Source organism: Leuciscus leuciscus, assembly GCF_965113295.1.
Source record: "Leuciscus leuciscus genome assembly, chromosome: 11".
In the NCBI taxonomy this organism is placed as follows: domain Eukaryota; kingdom Metazoa; phylum Chordata; class Actinopteri; order Cypriniformes; family Leuciscidae; genus Leuciscus; species Leuciscus leuciscus.
Window position 1 is genome coordinate 34,652,235 of NC_138735.1, and position 14,355 is coordinate 34,666,589.

At 45.7% G+C, this 14,355-nt stretch overlaps 1 protein-coding gene and 1 long non-coding RNA gene across 3 annotated transcripts in view; one reads left to right on the plus strand and one right to left on the minus strand.

Annotated features, from left to right (window-relative positions):
* Positions 1-451: 451 nt before the first annotated feature.
* hus1 (HUS1 checkpoint clamp component) overlaps positions 452-14,355 on the minus strand; it is a 41,410-nt gene continuing 27,506 nt past the window's right edge. The window contains exons 5-8 of the mRNA XM_082184788.1: positions 4,705-4,779; positions 3,240-3,339; positions 2,383-2,514; positions 452-943 (exon numbers count right to left, since the gene is read on the minus strand). Of these exons, the coding sequence (XP_082040914.1) occupies positions 861-943; positions 2,383-2,514; positions 3,240-3,339; positions 4,705-4,779 (390 nt within the window). The 3' untranslated portion in view covers positions 452-860. The remainder of the gene's footprint in view (positions 944-2,382; positions 2,515-3,239; positions 3,340-4,704; positions 4,780-14,355) is intronic.
* Positions 900-2,376, plus strand: LOC309509831. Of its 2 annotated transcripts, none has more exons than XR_014210078.1 (3): positions 900-1,023; positions 1,375-1,685; positions 1,985-2,376. It is a non-coding gene; the product is annotated as an uncharacterized lncRNA (long non-coding RNA). The 2 variants fall into 2 exon arrangements; XR_014210079.1 differs by lacking the exon at positions 1,375-1,685 and having other exon boundaries at positions 928-1,023; positions 1,975-2,183; positions 2,255-2,376.

Below are 14,355 nucleotides of genomic sequence, written 5' to 3' on the forward strand. Positions count from 1 at the left end.
CCAGTGTTCAGACTCTGTGTGAGACTCAGTGAGGCTAAAGTGAGCCGTTTTATGAACCCTTAACATCTATAAGAAGGAACAAAACTCTCCGTTAGAAACGGAACGGGTTTAAAAACTCTTATCAATTAGACTGTTGAACATAAATTAATGATGTCTAGTTATTTTTATGTGTATGTGTGTATGAATATTTTGTGTAATTCTTTAATGTATCAGGTTTTTGGTGAAATGCTGTCTATGCTGTCCATCACACATTTCCCTATCAGGGACAATAAAGTATATTTCATTTAATCTCCTCCAAACTCTCTGACACTCTTACTCTGTCTGGCTTAATGTGGGCTTTTACAGCAGAATCTTCCAGAAAGATGCTTTGGAACAATCTCTTGTGAAAAACACCATATTCATAACTTTGAAATGTTTATGGTGGACAAAATGAATGCTCTAAATAAAACTATTATTATCAAACAATCATTTTATTCATACATATATACACACATTTACATAGGAAACTCCAAAAACAAAGTGTTATTTTTAATAAAAAGAGCCCAACAACTGGCCCTCTGAAACCCTTCTGAACAGATGAACAGGTTTAGAGACTCTGCATGTGAACCGAACGCCTCGTTGTTGCGGTGTGTGAGATCTGCCTGTGTCTGCTCAGGTTGCGGTGTTTGAGATCTGTTGCGGTGTGTGAGATCTGCCTGTGTCTGCTCAGGTTGCGGTGTTTGAGATCTGTTGCGGTGTGTAAGATCTGTTGCGGTGTGTAAGATCTGTTGCGATGTGTGAGATCTGTTGCGGTGTGTAAGATCTGTTGCGGTGTGTAAGATCTGTTGCGATGTGTGAGATCTGTTGCGGTGTGTAAGATCTCACACCACCGCTGGGATGAAGTACTGAAGAGAAACGTCCTCGTGCAGAAAAATCAGGTGAAGAATCCTATTGTGGACAATATCTAGGTCAAACAAAACAGAACAGGCATTTTAAGTGAAATGCTGAGAGCTGAGTGTATATACAGGACAGGTGTGTGTGCAGGTGTGATCAGGTGTGTGTGCAGGTGTGATCAGGTGTGTGCGCAGGTGTGATCAGGTGTGTGCGTGCAAGTGTAGGTGTGTGTGTGCAGGTGTAGGTGTGTGTGTGCGCAGGTGTAGGTGTGTGCGCAGGTGTAGGTGTGTGCGCAGGAGTAGGTGTGTGCGCAGGAGTAGGTGTGTGCGCAGGTGTAGGTGTGTGCGCAGGTGTGATCAGGTGTGTGCGCAGGTGTAGGTGTGTGCGCAGGTGTAGGTGTGTGCGCAGGTGTAGGTGTGTGCGCAGGTGTGATCAGGTGTGTGTGCAAGACAGATGTGTGCGCAGGTGTAGGTGTTTGCGCAGGTGTAGGTGTGTGCGCAGGTGTAGGTGTGTGTGCAGGTGTAGGTGTGTGTGTGTGTGTGCGCAGGTGTAGGTGTGTGCGCAGGTGTAGGTGTGTGCGCAGGAGTAGGTGTGTGCGCAGGAGTAGGTGTGTGCGCAGGTGTAGGTGTGTGCGCAGGTGTGATCAGGTGCGCGCGCAGGTGTAGGTGTGTGCGCAGGTGTGGGTGTGTGCGCAGGTGTAGGTGTGTGCGCAGGTGTAGGTGTGTGCGCAGGTGTGATCAGGTGTGTGTGCAAGACAGATGTGTGCGCAGGTGTAGGTGTTTGCGCAGGTGTAGGTGTGTGCGCAGGTGTAGGTGTGTGTGCAGGTGTAGGTGTGTGTGTGTGTGTGTGTGTGTGTGTGCAGGTGTAGGTGTGTGCACAGGTGTAGGTGTGTGCGCAGGTGTAGGTGTGTGCGCAGGTGTAGGTGTGTGCGCAGGTGTGATCAAGTGTGTGTGCAAGACAGGTGTGTGCGCAGGTGTAGGTGTGTGCGCAGGTGTAGGTGTTTGCGCAGGTGTAGGTGTGTGCGCAGGTGTGATCAGGTGTGTGCGCAGGTGTGATCAGGTGTGTGTGCAGGTGTAGGTGTATGTGCATGTGTGTGTGTAGGTGTGATCAGGTGTGTGTGCAGGTGTAGGTGTGTGTGCAGGACCGGTGTGTGCGCAGGTGTGAGTGCAGGTGTAGGTGTGTGTGCGCAGGTGTGATCAGGTGTGTGTGCGCAGGTGTAGGTGTGTGTGCAGGTGTAGGTGTGTGTGCGCAAGACCGGTGTGTGTGCAGGTGCAGGTATGTCTGCAGGTGTAGGTGTGTGTGCAGGACCGGTGTGTGTGCAGGTGTAGGTGTGTGTGCAAGACCGGTGTTGTGTGCAGGGCAGGTGTGTGTGCAGGTGTAGGTGTGTGTGCAGGGCAGGTGTGTGTGCAGGTGTAGGTGTGTGTGCGCAAGACAGGTGTGTGTGCAGGTGTAGGTGTGTGTGCAAGACCGGTGTGTGTGCAGGGCAGGTGTGTGTGATGATGTTCTTACTGCACATGGCTTTGCTGGGATTGACCTGTTGTCCCGTCAGGAACTGCTGCAGTTTCCGGATGTCCAGGCGTGTCTGAGCCATGAACTCTGAGTCTCTGTGACTCGCACTGGTGCTCTGAGAGCCATCCTCACCTGAGGGACACACACACACACACACCGTTAATCCAGCAGAGTTAACTACAGAGCCAGGTAACTGATATCTCTCTCTCTCTCTCTCACACACACACACACACACACACACACAACAGTGCTGATAGTAGTGTTGATAGTGTTAACCAGCAGCCATATCACCCTGTAGCGGCTAGCCCAAGACTGGCTAAAGCTAAGCAGGGCTGAGCCTGGTTAGTACCGGGATGGGAGACTCCTGGGAAAACCAGGTTGCTGCTGGAAGAGGTGTTAGTGAGGCCAGTAGGGGGTGCTCACCCTGTGGTCTGTGTGGGTCCTAACGCCCCAGGGTAGTGACGGGGACACTATACTGTCAAAGAGCACCGTCCTTCAGATGAGATGTTAAACCGAGGTCCTGAATCTCTGTGGTCATTAAAAATCCCATGGCACTTCTGGTAAAGAGTAGGGGTGTAACCCCGGTGTCCTGGCCACATTCCACCCATCGGCCCTCACCAATCATGGCCTCCTAATAATCCCCTTGCACTGAATTGGCTCTATCACTCTCTCTCCTCTCTCCACCTGTAGCTGGTGTGTGTGTGTGTGTGTGTGTGTAGTGCTGATAATGTGTGTGAGTGTGTGTAGTGCTGATAGTGGTGTGTGTGTGTGTGTGTGTGTGTGTGTAGTGCAGTGCTGATAGTGGTGTGTGTGTGTGTGTGTGTGTGTGTGTGTGTGTGTGTGTGTGTGTGTCTCACCCCAGGGTGGGTTCCCCAGCTCTTTGAAGTGTGTTGTGACAGAAACCAGGTCCGTCTCAATCTTGAGATTCATTTCCCCGTTCAGATTTGCCTCCATCACCTGAAACACAGTCACGTCACCGTCATCCATACACACTTCAACAACAGCGATCGCTTCACAGCGGCGTTACAGTGAGGACTGGAGAGCGCAGTGAGGACAGGAGAGCGCAGTGAGGACAGGAGAGCGCAGTGAGGACAGGAGAGCGCAGTGAGGACAGGAGAGCACAGTGAGGACAGGAGATTACAGTGAGGACAGGAGAGCGCAGTGAGGACAGGAGAGCACAGTGAGGAATGGAGAGCACAGTGAGGAATGGAGAGCACAGTGAGGAATGGAGAGCGCAGTGAGGACAGGAGAGCGCAGTGAGGACAGGAGAGCACAGTGAGGACAGGAGATTACAGTGAGGACAGGAGAGCGCAGTGAGGACAGGAGAGCACAGTGAGGAATGGAGAGCACAGTGAGGAATGGAGAGCACAGTGAGGAATGGAGAGCGCAGTGAGGACAGGAGAGCGCAGTGAGGACAGGAGAGCGCAGTGAGGACAGGAGAGCGCAGTGAGGACAGGAGAGCACAGTGAGGACAGGAGAGCACAGTGAGGACAGGAGAGCACAGTGAGGACAGGAGAGCAGAGTGAGGACAGGAGAGCAGAGTGAGGACAGGAGATTACAGTGAGGACAGGAGAGCACAGTGAGGACAGGAGAGCACAGTGAGGACAGGAGAGCACAGTGAGGACAGGAGAGCACAGTGAGGACAGGAGAGCACAGTGAGGACAGGAGAGCACAGTGAGGACAGGAGAGCACAGTGAGGACAGGAGAGCACAGTGAGGACAGGAGAGCAGAGTGAGGACAGGAGAGCAGAGTGAGGACAGGAGATTACAGTGAGGACAGGAGAGCGCAGTGAGGACAGGAGAGCACAGTGAGGACAGGAGAGCGCAGTGAGGACAGGAGAGCGCAGTGAGGACAGGAGAGCGCAGTGAGGACAGGAGAGCGCAGTGAGGACAGGAGAGCGCAGTGAGGACAGGAGAGCGCAGTGAGGACAGGAGAGCGCAGTGAGGACAGGAGAGCGCAGTGAGGACAGGAGAGCACAGTTTTTACAGCAGATCTAGAATAAAGTTATTGTCCAGATAAAGTTCGTTTTGATTGATTCACTTCCGTTGTAAAGATCATTAGTGATTAACTTAGCGGCCGCTAACACGCTTCGGTCGCTCTTCTGGGTTAGGGTTAGTGTTTGGAGCTCGAGAACGCAAACCTTGAAATAGGGTTCAAAGTGCACGTTTTTGACAACGATACTGTTATCCCCTCAGTGTAAACTTTTTTAACAATTTGTAAACAATTTCTCGCCTGGCCTGGAAGTTCTTGCGAACTGCTGATTGGCTGTTTAATTAGAGGCGGGACTAACTCCACTGCATCTCCGTTTCTCAGTAAACTGACCAGATAGTTGGAGAGATTCTTCATGCGGTCCACGACGCTCTTCATGGTCTTCAGAGGAGGCAGATATATGCTGACCTGAACACATCATCACAGAGTCATCACCACCATTAGTGCTGTTCACATGATCACACCAGACACACACTCACACTCACGTCAGACACACACTCACGTCAGACACACACACTCACGTCAGACACGCGCTCACACTCACGTCAGACACACACACTCACGTCAGACACACACACTCACGTCAGACACGCGCTCGCGCTCACGTCAGACACGCGCTCACGTCAGACACGCGCTCACACACTCACGTCAGACACACGCTCACACACTCACGTCAGACACACACACACGTCAGACACACACACGCGTCAGACACACACACGCGTCAGACACACACACACGCGTCAGACACTATGGCGCTCGCTTTGTGTCATTTCTTTCCTAACCAAGCTTAAAGACGTGTTAACGTGCGTGTGGAGAACGTCTACCCGTCTGCCCGTCTGAACGTCTGCCCGTCTGCACGTCTTAACGTCTGCCCGTCTGCACGTCTTAACGTCTGCCCGTCTGAACGCAAAACGTGCCTTGGCTCATTTAAAAATAGCGCACGTACTTTTATGCAGCTACTTGTATGATGGATTAATAAATGACTAACTTACTAATTGTATTTTTCTATGTACATTTCTGAAATGCATTTTCTGTAAAGCTGTTTTGAAACAATATTGTGAAAAGCGCTTGGCTACAGCTAAATTTGAATTGAATTGAATAGACTTGTCTTATTTGAGACACTGTTCGAACAGTGTGGGCTAGAAGACTTGATCATTTAGCTATTAAAGCTATTATTAAATTAGATGAAGTAATTTTCAGCAGAGAAAATCACATTAATAGCTATTTAACATAGGCCTAGCTTTTAACATCCTCGAAGAATATTAAGAAAATACTATTTAGGTTTGGATACATAAAAAAACGAATCTCAACAGTAAAAAGCTTTGAATGTAGGCCTATTTTGCAATATCAATTATGCACGAGCATGTGGGAATATGAAATAGGATATAGGCTACAATAATAATAATAATAAAGCTCTATAGTAGAGTGGATGCATTACTTAATTATATTCTTAAATTCTATGTTATAAAAAATCGTTCTATGAACTTCTAGCAAGCTCATTTAAACCGAGTTGTAAATGCCGAAATGAACGGAGGCTAAATAAATATTAAACTACTAAATATCAATATAAAATTGCTGGTAGATGGCGCCAAGGCCCTGTTCTATTGAGATTACTGGTTGATGTTCAACCTATTCTTTCAAAAATACAAATATATATTTAACACCCACACAACTACTCCTTTTAGACAATTGTTCTGCTGTGGCGCTGTTTGGAACTGTATTTTCATTGACTTTTGTGTGAAATGCCAGTCATTATTATTGTTTATTTACAGGCATTCTGGTTTTCTAAAAACTGCTCATTACAGAAACATTCAAACAAATATTTACAAATTTGTGTTTTACTTGGTATTTTTTGATATTCTTGGCATGTTGGTAATTCATTTTCATTATATATATATATATATATATATATATATATATATATATATATATATATATATATATATATATATATATATATATATCATTATATTTCTGTTACTCAGATGTGAAACATTATGTGAATTTAAAGTGGCAGCGTTATAAATAGAAATATGGGTATAGCCTAATGTATGTGCTGTTGTTGGTTCCCATGACATGCTACATTTTAACATTTTAATGACAGTGTCTTGGCTATACATTTTGCATTTCACTAATGAAGGGGAATGTAAAGCATTAAATCAACCAGGTCTCTGAAATAGCTCAGAGCTGCATCTCCTGAAGCTTCATTTGACAAGCATATGTTGACAGAGCACAACTCAGTGTCACACATTTAGATAATGGAAGAACAACACAGAAACAAACAGGGTCAACAGTCTGGAAGAAGAGGAGTAATGATGTGTGGTGGAAGAAGGGGTACAGAGGCAAAACAGTGGAAGAGGTCAAGATTGTGGACATGTTTCCTAATGAAATAAGGACACTATTGCAGACAATGTTATCAATTATGACCTTACAATGACTGAGGGTCAAAAGGTAAAGCCGAATGTTGGGAGAACAACAGTGTCTTCAATCATTCAAGACAGAACAGGTGTGTAATCAGACATTATTTTCAGTACTGTAATACTGTATACGTACTCCACTTGCATTTTACATACAGTAATACAGTAAATGTACTTTATAGAGAATGTAACACACACACACACATATATTAGTGTGTGTGTGTGTGTGTGTGTGTGTGTGTGTGTGTGTGTGTGTGTGTGTGTGTGTGTGTGTGTGTGTGTGTGTGTGTGTGTGTGTGTGTGTGTGTGTGTGTGTGTGTGTGTGTGTGTGTGTGTGTGTGTGTACCAGAGTTTCCGCTAGAAAACAAGTGACCGGCAGAGGTTTCGTTTTCCGGACATTTTGATGATATGCTGGTCAAAGATACTTAATTAGTAAAGTTGAGGAAAACTGGAGGCAGGCTATGCAACTTAAAAAATTACATAATCAGGCCGAATGCAACATGTTTATTAGCCTAACTTTCAAATAGACGAAAAAAAAAACATTTTCTACTATTCGTTTCTTCATTCGGATCTATTTGCGATCCATTCCATTCTAAACAAACAACGCAGTTTATATGCTTCGTCCTTGTTTCATTATTCATTAAGATAATAATTAATAAATGCACGCATAATTATCAGCGAAACTTGATCAATGTTGCAGATATGTTTTGCTATGCATGCACAAACAAATGCCTTTCAACTTATGTGTGCAAAATTCAGAATAAAATGAATGTGCAGCAATTTGTACAAATAGAGAGTCTACGTATACTATAAGTGTTGTAGCCATTAAGCTCATTTAGTTTAATATTTGTTAAAATATTATAATGTTATTTTTTTATTTATGTTGATTATGAAAAGTGAACAGCACAAGTAAGATAGGATGCGCAATATCGAGAGACATGGAGCGGGTCAGACATGATTTTGACCACTTAATTAAGTTTTGTTTTGTAGAAAGACTTTTCTGAAGTGAATTTCGTTTTGTATAAATTGTATCTTAATTAAAAATTTTTTTTTTTATTTTTTATCAACCGATTGCCTGGAAATATAGCAGACGATATAGGCCTAATCATGCAGGCGCCCGCGCGGTCACTTGCATTGCTCGTGAACTGGAGCGCATCTCATCCTAATTTAACAAAACTCAGCATAGGCCTCACAGACATGAAATATATCTTAAGAAAGCTTGAAATGTCTTTTTAACAATTTAAAACTAAAAGAAATAGGCTACTCTCTGATTATGTAATCATGTGCATTTCTCTCTATAGGCGCGTTCACTAAGGAGATGGCGATCGTCAACTTCATCTTTACAGCTGTTGTTGCTGTTAATAAACTAAAAATAATAGGCCTATAATTTTATTAAACAATAAATGAAATGAAATTGTAATTGTATTAAAAAATCAAAAAAAAAAATCCTGTTTAAGTGTTTTTATTTTATTTTATTTTATTTATTTTTTTACCTATGCTAATTACGCATTAAATTCAGGTTGGCTACTGAGTCGCTGTCCTCAGTGCCCAGAAAAGCGCTGAAACGGAGATGAAGGGGAAACCGTTCTTATTTATTTTTTGGCTTATTTTAACTGGGCCATCCAGTTTTCTGGAGGCCCACCTAATCAAAATCCTGGCGCCGCAAGTGCTTCAGCGGTCTGATATCAAGAAATAACAGACCGCATTCCACATTGGAATTCAACCAAGCCATGTAATAATGTTTAATAACTTTAAAACGGTAGAGCCTGTTCCTTTATAACATAGCCAAAGGTCGGTGTATTTTTGCTTTATACATTTTAGGCTTATTCTCAAATTCAGATTGTGTTGGGGGGCGGGATTATTAGGCAATTTTAATCGGACAATTTGACCGGAGAGATTTAATTTTGTCGGACATTTCAACGGAAACCCTGATGTGTACATATGTATGTCATTGTGATATAAAGAATATAAATATAAATCGTAGCCATATAGTTTAAATCTGAAAATACTGAACACAAAATACTGAGCATATTGTATAACATGTACTTCATTAACTGCAAAATTGTTAAGTGAATGCTTTTTACTGTAATTCTTATTTATGTAACAAACTTTATTTCCCAGGATTTAAAGATTTAGTGTAGCATTTATGATTATTGTGTGCTTAAGAGCAGAGTAAAGGTATGGGTATTTCATGTGCTAGACAGGAATAGGACCAGCATGCAGACAATACCATAGAATAAAGCAGTCACACTCTGACTATTTAAGTCTATTATTCTGTTATTAAAAAATGCTACAAATGACATTACAAACTCTTCGTTTTGACATAAAAATCCATTTAAAAAAAATAATTCAGTCATACATTTTACTTAATATTTATCTTGTGGAATAACTTCCAAAGATGCATGCAGAACCCATACAAATCTGTAAGACATTTAAAGCACTGAAAATATTTTACAAAAGCAAATGTATACTATATCGAACATTGCTCCTTTCAGAAATTGTTAATGCATTGAGCCCTTAATGTACAGGAATAAATGACCCAAGACTTACTGAAACTTCTTACAAGTATATCAAGGAGTGGACATGTCTAATGAGCAGATGAGTGTCCCTCTGCTGCCACCTACTGACTTTAGTGGTCATTTACTGCCATTTTTGTTTTAAGTGTTTGTTTTTCCTGCAGGTGAAAACAAGATGCATCCGTTTAAGCCTTTTACTTTATTTATCAGGGCTGTCAATTGTTTTGCCTGAGTTGGGTGATATATTTGTATGCTCTTAACATAGTAGCAAAAAAATGTGCAGTATGACTAGGCTAGATTTAATAGAGTGCTAGGCTTTATAAAAACTGTAGTGTAGCTCTATTAAATAGTATATTTATGTTAAACTATTTTAAATTGAATGATTAATGACCTGTTCAGAATAAGTATAGCAGTAACCAGCAATCAGAAGTATGATAATTCATTTTAGTTTAAAATCCAATACGTTTTAAAGTGGTTTCAGATGGTTAATTAATACTAAATGCAGCATCTATGAATGAACTTGAGGCATGCAGACCGGCTGCTGCAGGGCTTTAACAAATCTTAAACAAACAAATATATGACCCACTTTTTCTGAATTTTACTAGCCCATTTTATTTGTCTCTCATCGTATACATGACAATATACTTTTATCTATCATTGGGATACAAAATGCATACTTAACAGACATTCATCATCATATAAATAAATAAATCCAATTTAGTCCTAAGTAAACTGCCAAAATAAGATAATCTATAATGTCTATAACAGTAGCCTAAATGTAGCCTATGAGAAAATAAGGAAAATAAGGCGGGCAGACGTGCAGACGGGCAGACGTGCAGACGGGCAGACGTTAAGACGTGCAGACGGGCAGACGTTAAGACGTGCAGACGGGCAGACGTTAAGACGGGCAGACGTGCAGACGTTATCCACACGTTAAATTCTAACGTGACGCCGCCGTCACGTCTGTAAAGATCAACAGCTACACGTTATTGACGTGTCTACGTGACGTGATATTTGCGTGTACGTCTCCATATAAAACAAATGGAGACGTACACGCACGTATACACGTGTGTTATCTGTCGTGCTTGTCAGTCTCGTCGCCGAATGGAACATTTCGAGCGCCATAGACACACACACACGCGTCAGACACACACACACGCGTCAGACACACACACACGCGTCAGACACACACACACGCGTCAGACACACACACGCGTCAGACACACACACGCGTCAGACACACACACACGCGTCAGACACACACACACGCGTCAGACACACACACACGCGTCAGACACACACACGCGTCAGACACACACACACGCGTCAGACACACACACACACACACGTCAGACACACACACACACGTCAGACACACACACACACACACGTCAGACACACACACACACACACACACACACACACACACGTCAGACACACACACACACACGTCAGACACACACACACACGTCAGAGACACACGTCAGAGACACACACACACACGTCAGACACACACACACACACACACACGTCAGACACACACACACACACACACACACACACGTCAGACACACACACACACACACGTCAGACACACACACACACACACACACTCACGTCAGACACACACACACTCACGTCAGACACACACACACTCACGTCAGACACACACACACACACTCACGTCAGACACACTGTTACGTCCCTCCACTACATGTGGTGGCTCTGTTTCCTTTTCTAATGTTTGGCTGCTCTGCAGTATGTTTTCCTTCGTTATTGTGTGCAGGTGTGATCGGTAACGAGTGGGCGGAGAGACACCCTTTAAAATCTCAGGCACTCCGTGCAGAGGGGGACTTGTGTTCCAGCCACCACGCCTGTGATTTATCTTCCTGTGTTGTTTTTAATCTGTTGTAGTTAATCTCCTATCTTCTGTTTTGTTTGTAATTTACTTACTTGTTTAATAAATTCCCTAGACAAATGAGTCCAACTGACTTTGCGGTAATTGTATGTTGTGGCCAGTGTGCCTGATCATAACACACACACACACGTCAGACACACACACACACACACTCACGTCAGACACACACACACACTCACGTCAGACACACACACACACACACACACACACACACACACTCACGTCAGACACACACACACTCACGTCAGACACACACACACTCACGTCAGACACACACACACTCACGTCAGACACACACACAGACACACACACACTCACGTCAGACACACACACCACGTCAGACACACACACACACTCACGTCAGACACACTCACTCACGTCAGACACACTCACGTCAGACTACACACACTCACGTCAGACACACACACTCACGTCAGACTACACACACTCACGTCAGACTCACTCACGTCAGACACACTCACTCACGTCAGACACACACACTCACGTCAGACACACACACTCACGTCAGACACACACACTCACGTCAGACACACACACTCACGTCAGACACACACACTCACGTCAGACACACACACTCACGTCAGACACACACTCACGTCAGACACACACACTCACGTCAGACACACACACTCACGTCAGACACACACACACACTCACGTCAGACACACACACACACTCACGTCAGACACACACACACTCACGTCAGACACACACACACTCACGTCAGACACACACACACTCACGTCAGACACGCGCTCACGTCAGACACACACACACACTCACGTCAGACACACACTCACGTCAGACACACACTCACGTCAGACACACACTCACGTCAGACACACACTCACGTCAGACACACACTCACGTCAGACACACACTCACGTCAGACACACACTCACGTCAGACACACACTCACGTCAGACACACACTCACGTCAGACACACACTCACGTCAGACACACACTCACGTCAGACACACACTCACGTCAGACACACACTCACGTCAGACACACACTCACGTCAGACACACACTCACGTCAGACACACACTCACGTCAGACACACACTCACGTCAGACACACACTCACGTCAGACACACACTCACGTCAGACACACACACTCACGTCAGACACGCGCTCACGTCAGACACACACACACACACTCACGTCAGACACACACACTCACGTCAGACACGCGCTCACGTCAGACACACACACACACTCACGTCAGACACACACACTCACGTCAGACACTCACGTCAGACACTCACGTCAGACACTCACGTCAGACACTCACGTCAGACACTCACGTCAGACACTCACGTCAGACACTCACGTCAGACACTCACGTCAGACACTCACGTCAGACACTCACGTCAGACACTCACGTCAGACACACACACTCACGTCAGACACACACTCACTCACGTCAGACACACACTCACTCACGTCAGACACACACACACTCACGTCAGACACACACACACTCACGTCAGACACACACACACTCACGTCAGACACACACACTCACGTCAGACACACACACTCACGTCAGACACACACACTCACGTCAGACACACACACACACTCACGTCAGACACACACACACACTCACGTCAGACACACACACACTCACGTCAGACACACACACACTCACGTCAGACACACACACACTCACGTCAGACACACACACACTCACGTCAGACACGCGCTCACGTCAGACACACACACACACACTCACGTCAGACACACACTCACGTCAGACACACACACTCACGTCAGACACGCGCTCACGTCAGACACACACACACACTCACGTCAGACACACACACTCACGTCAGACACGCGCTCACGTCAGACACACACACACACTCACGTCAGACACACACACTCACGTCAGACACTCACGTCAGACACTCACGTCAGACACTCACGTCAGACACTCACGTCAGACACTCACGTCAGACACTCACGTCAGACACTCACGTCAGACACTCACGTCAGACACTCACGTCAGACACTCACGTCAGACACTCACGTCAGACACTCACGTCAGACACTCACGTCAGACACTCACGTCAGACACTCACGTCAGACACTCACGTCAGACACTCACGTCAGACACTCACGTCAGACACTCACGTCAGACACTCACGTCAGACACTCACGTCAGACACTCACGTCAGACACTCACGTCAGACACTCACGTCAGACACTCACGTCAGACACTCACGTCAGACACTCACGTCAGACACTCACGTCAGACACACACGTCAGACACACACACTCACGTCAGACACTCACGTCAGACACTCACGTCAGACACTCACGTCAGACACTCACGTCAGACACACACACTCACGTCAGACACACACACTCACGTCAGACACACACACTCACGTCAGACACACACACTCAAGTCAGACACACACACTCACGTCAGACACACACACACACTCACGTCAGACACACACACACACTCACGTCAGACACACACACACACTCACGTCAGACACACACACACACACTCACGTCAGACACACACACACTCACGTCAGACACACACACACTCACGTCAGACACACACACACTCACGTCAGACACACACACACACACTCACGTCAGACACACACACACACACTCACGTCAGACACACACACACTCACGTCAGACACACACACACTCACGTCAGACACACACACACTCACGTCAGACACACACACACTCACGTCAGACACACACACACTCACGTCAGACACACGCGCTCACGTCAGACACACACGCTCACGTCAGACACACACGCTCACGTCAGACACACACGCACTCACGTCAGACACACACGCACTCACGTCAGACACACACACGCTCACGTCAGACACACACACGCTCACGTCAGACACACACACGCTCACGTCAGACACACACACGCTCACGTCAGACACACACGCTCACGTCACACACACACGCTCACGTCAGACACACGCTCACGTCAGACACACGCTCACGTCAGACACACGCTCACGTCAGACACACACACTCACGTCAGACACGCACACACTCACGTCAGACACGCACACACTCACGTCAGACACGCACACATTCACGTCAG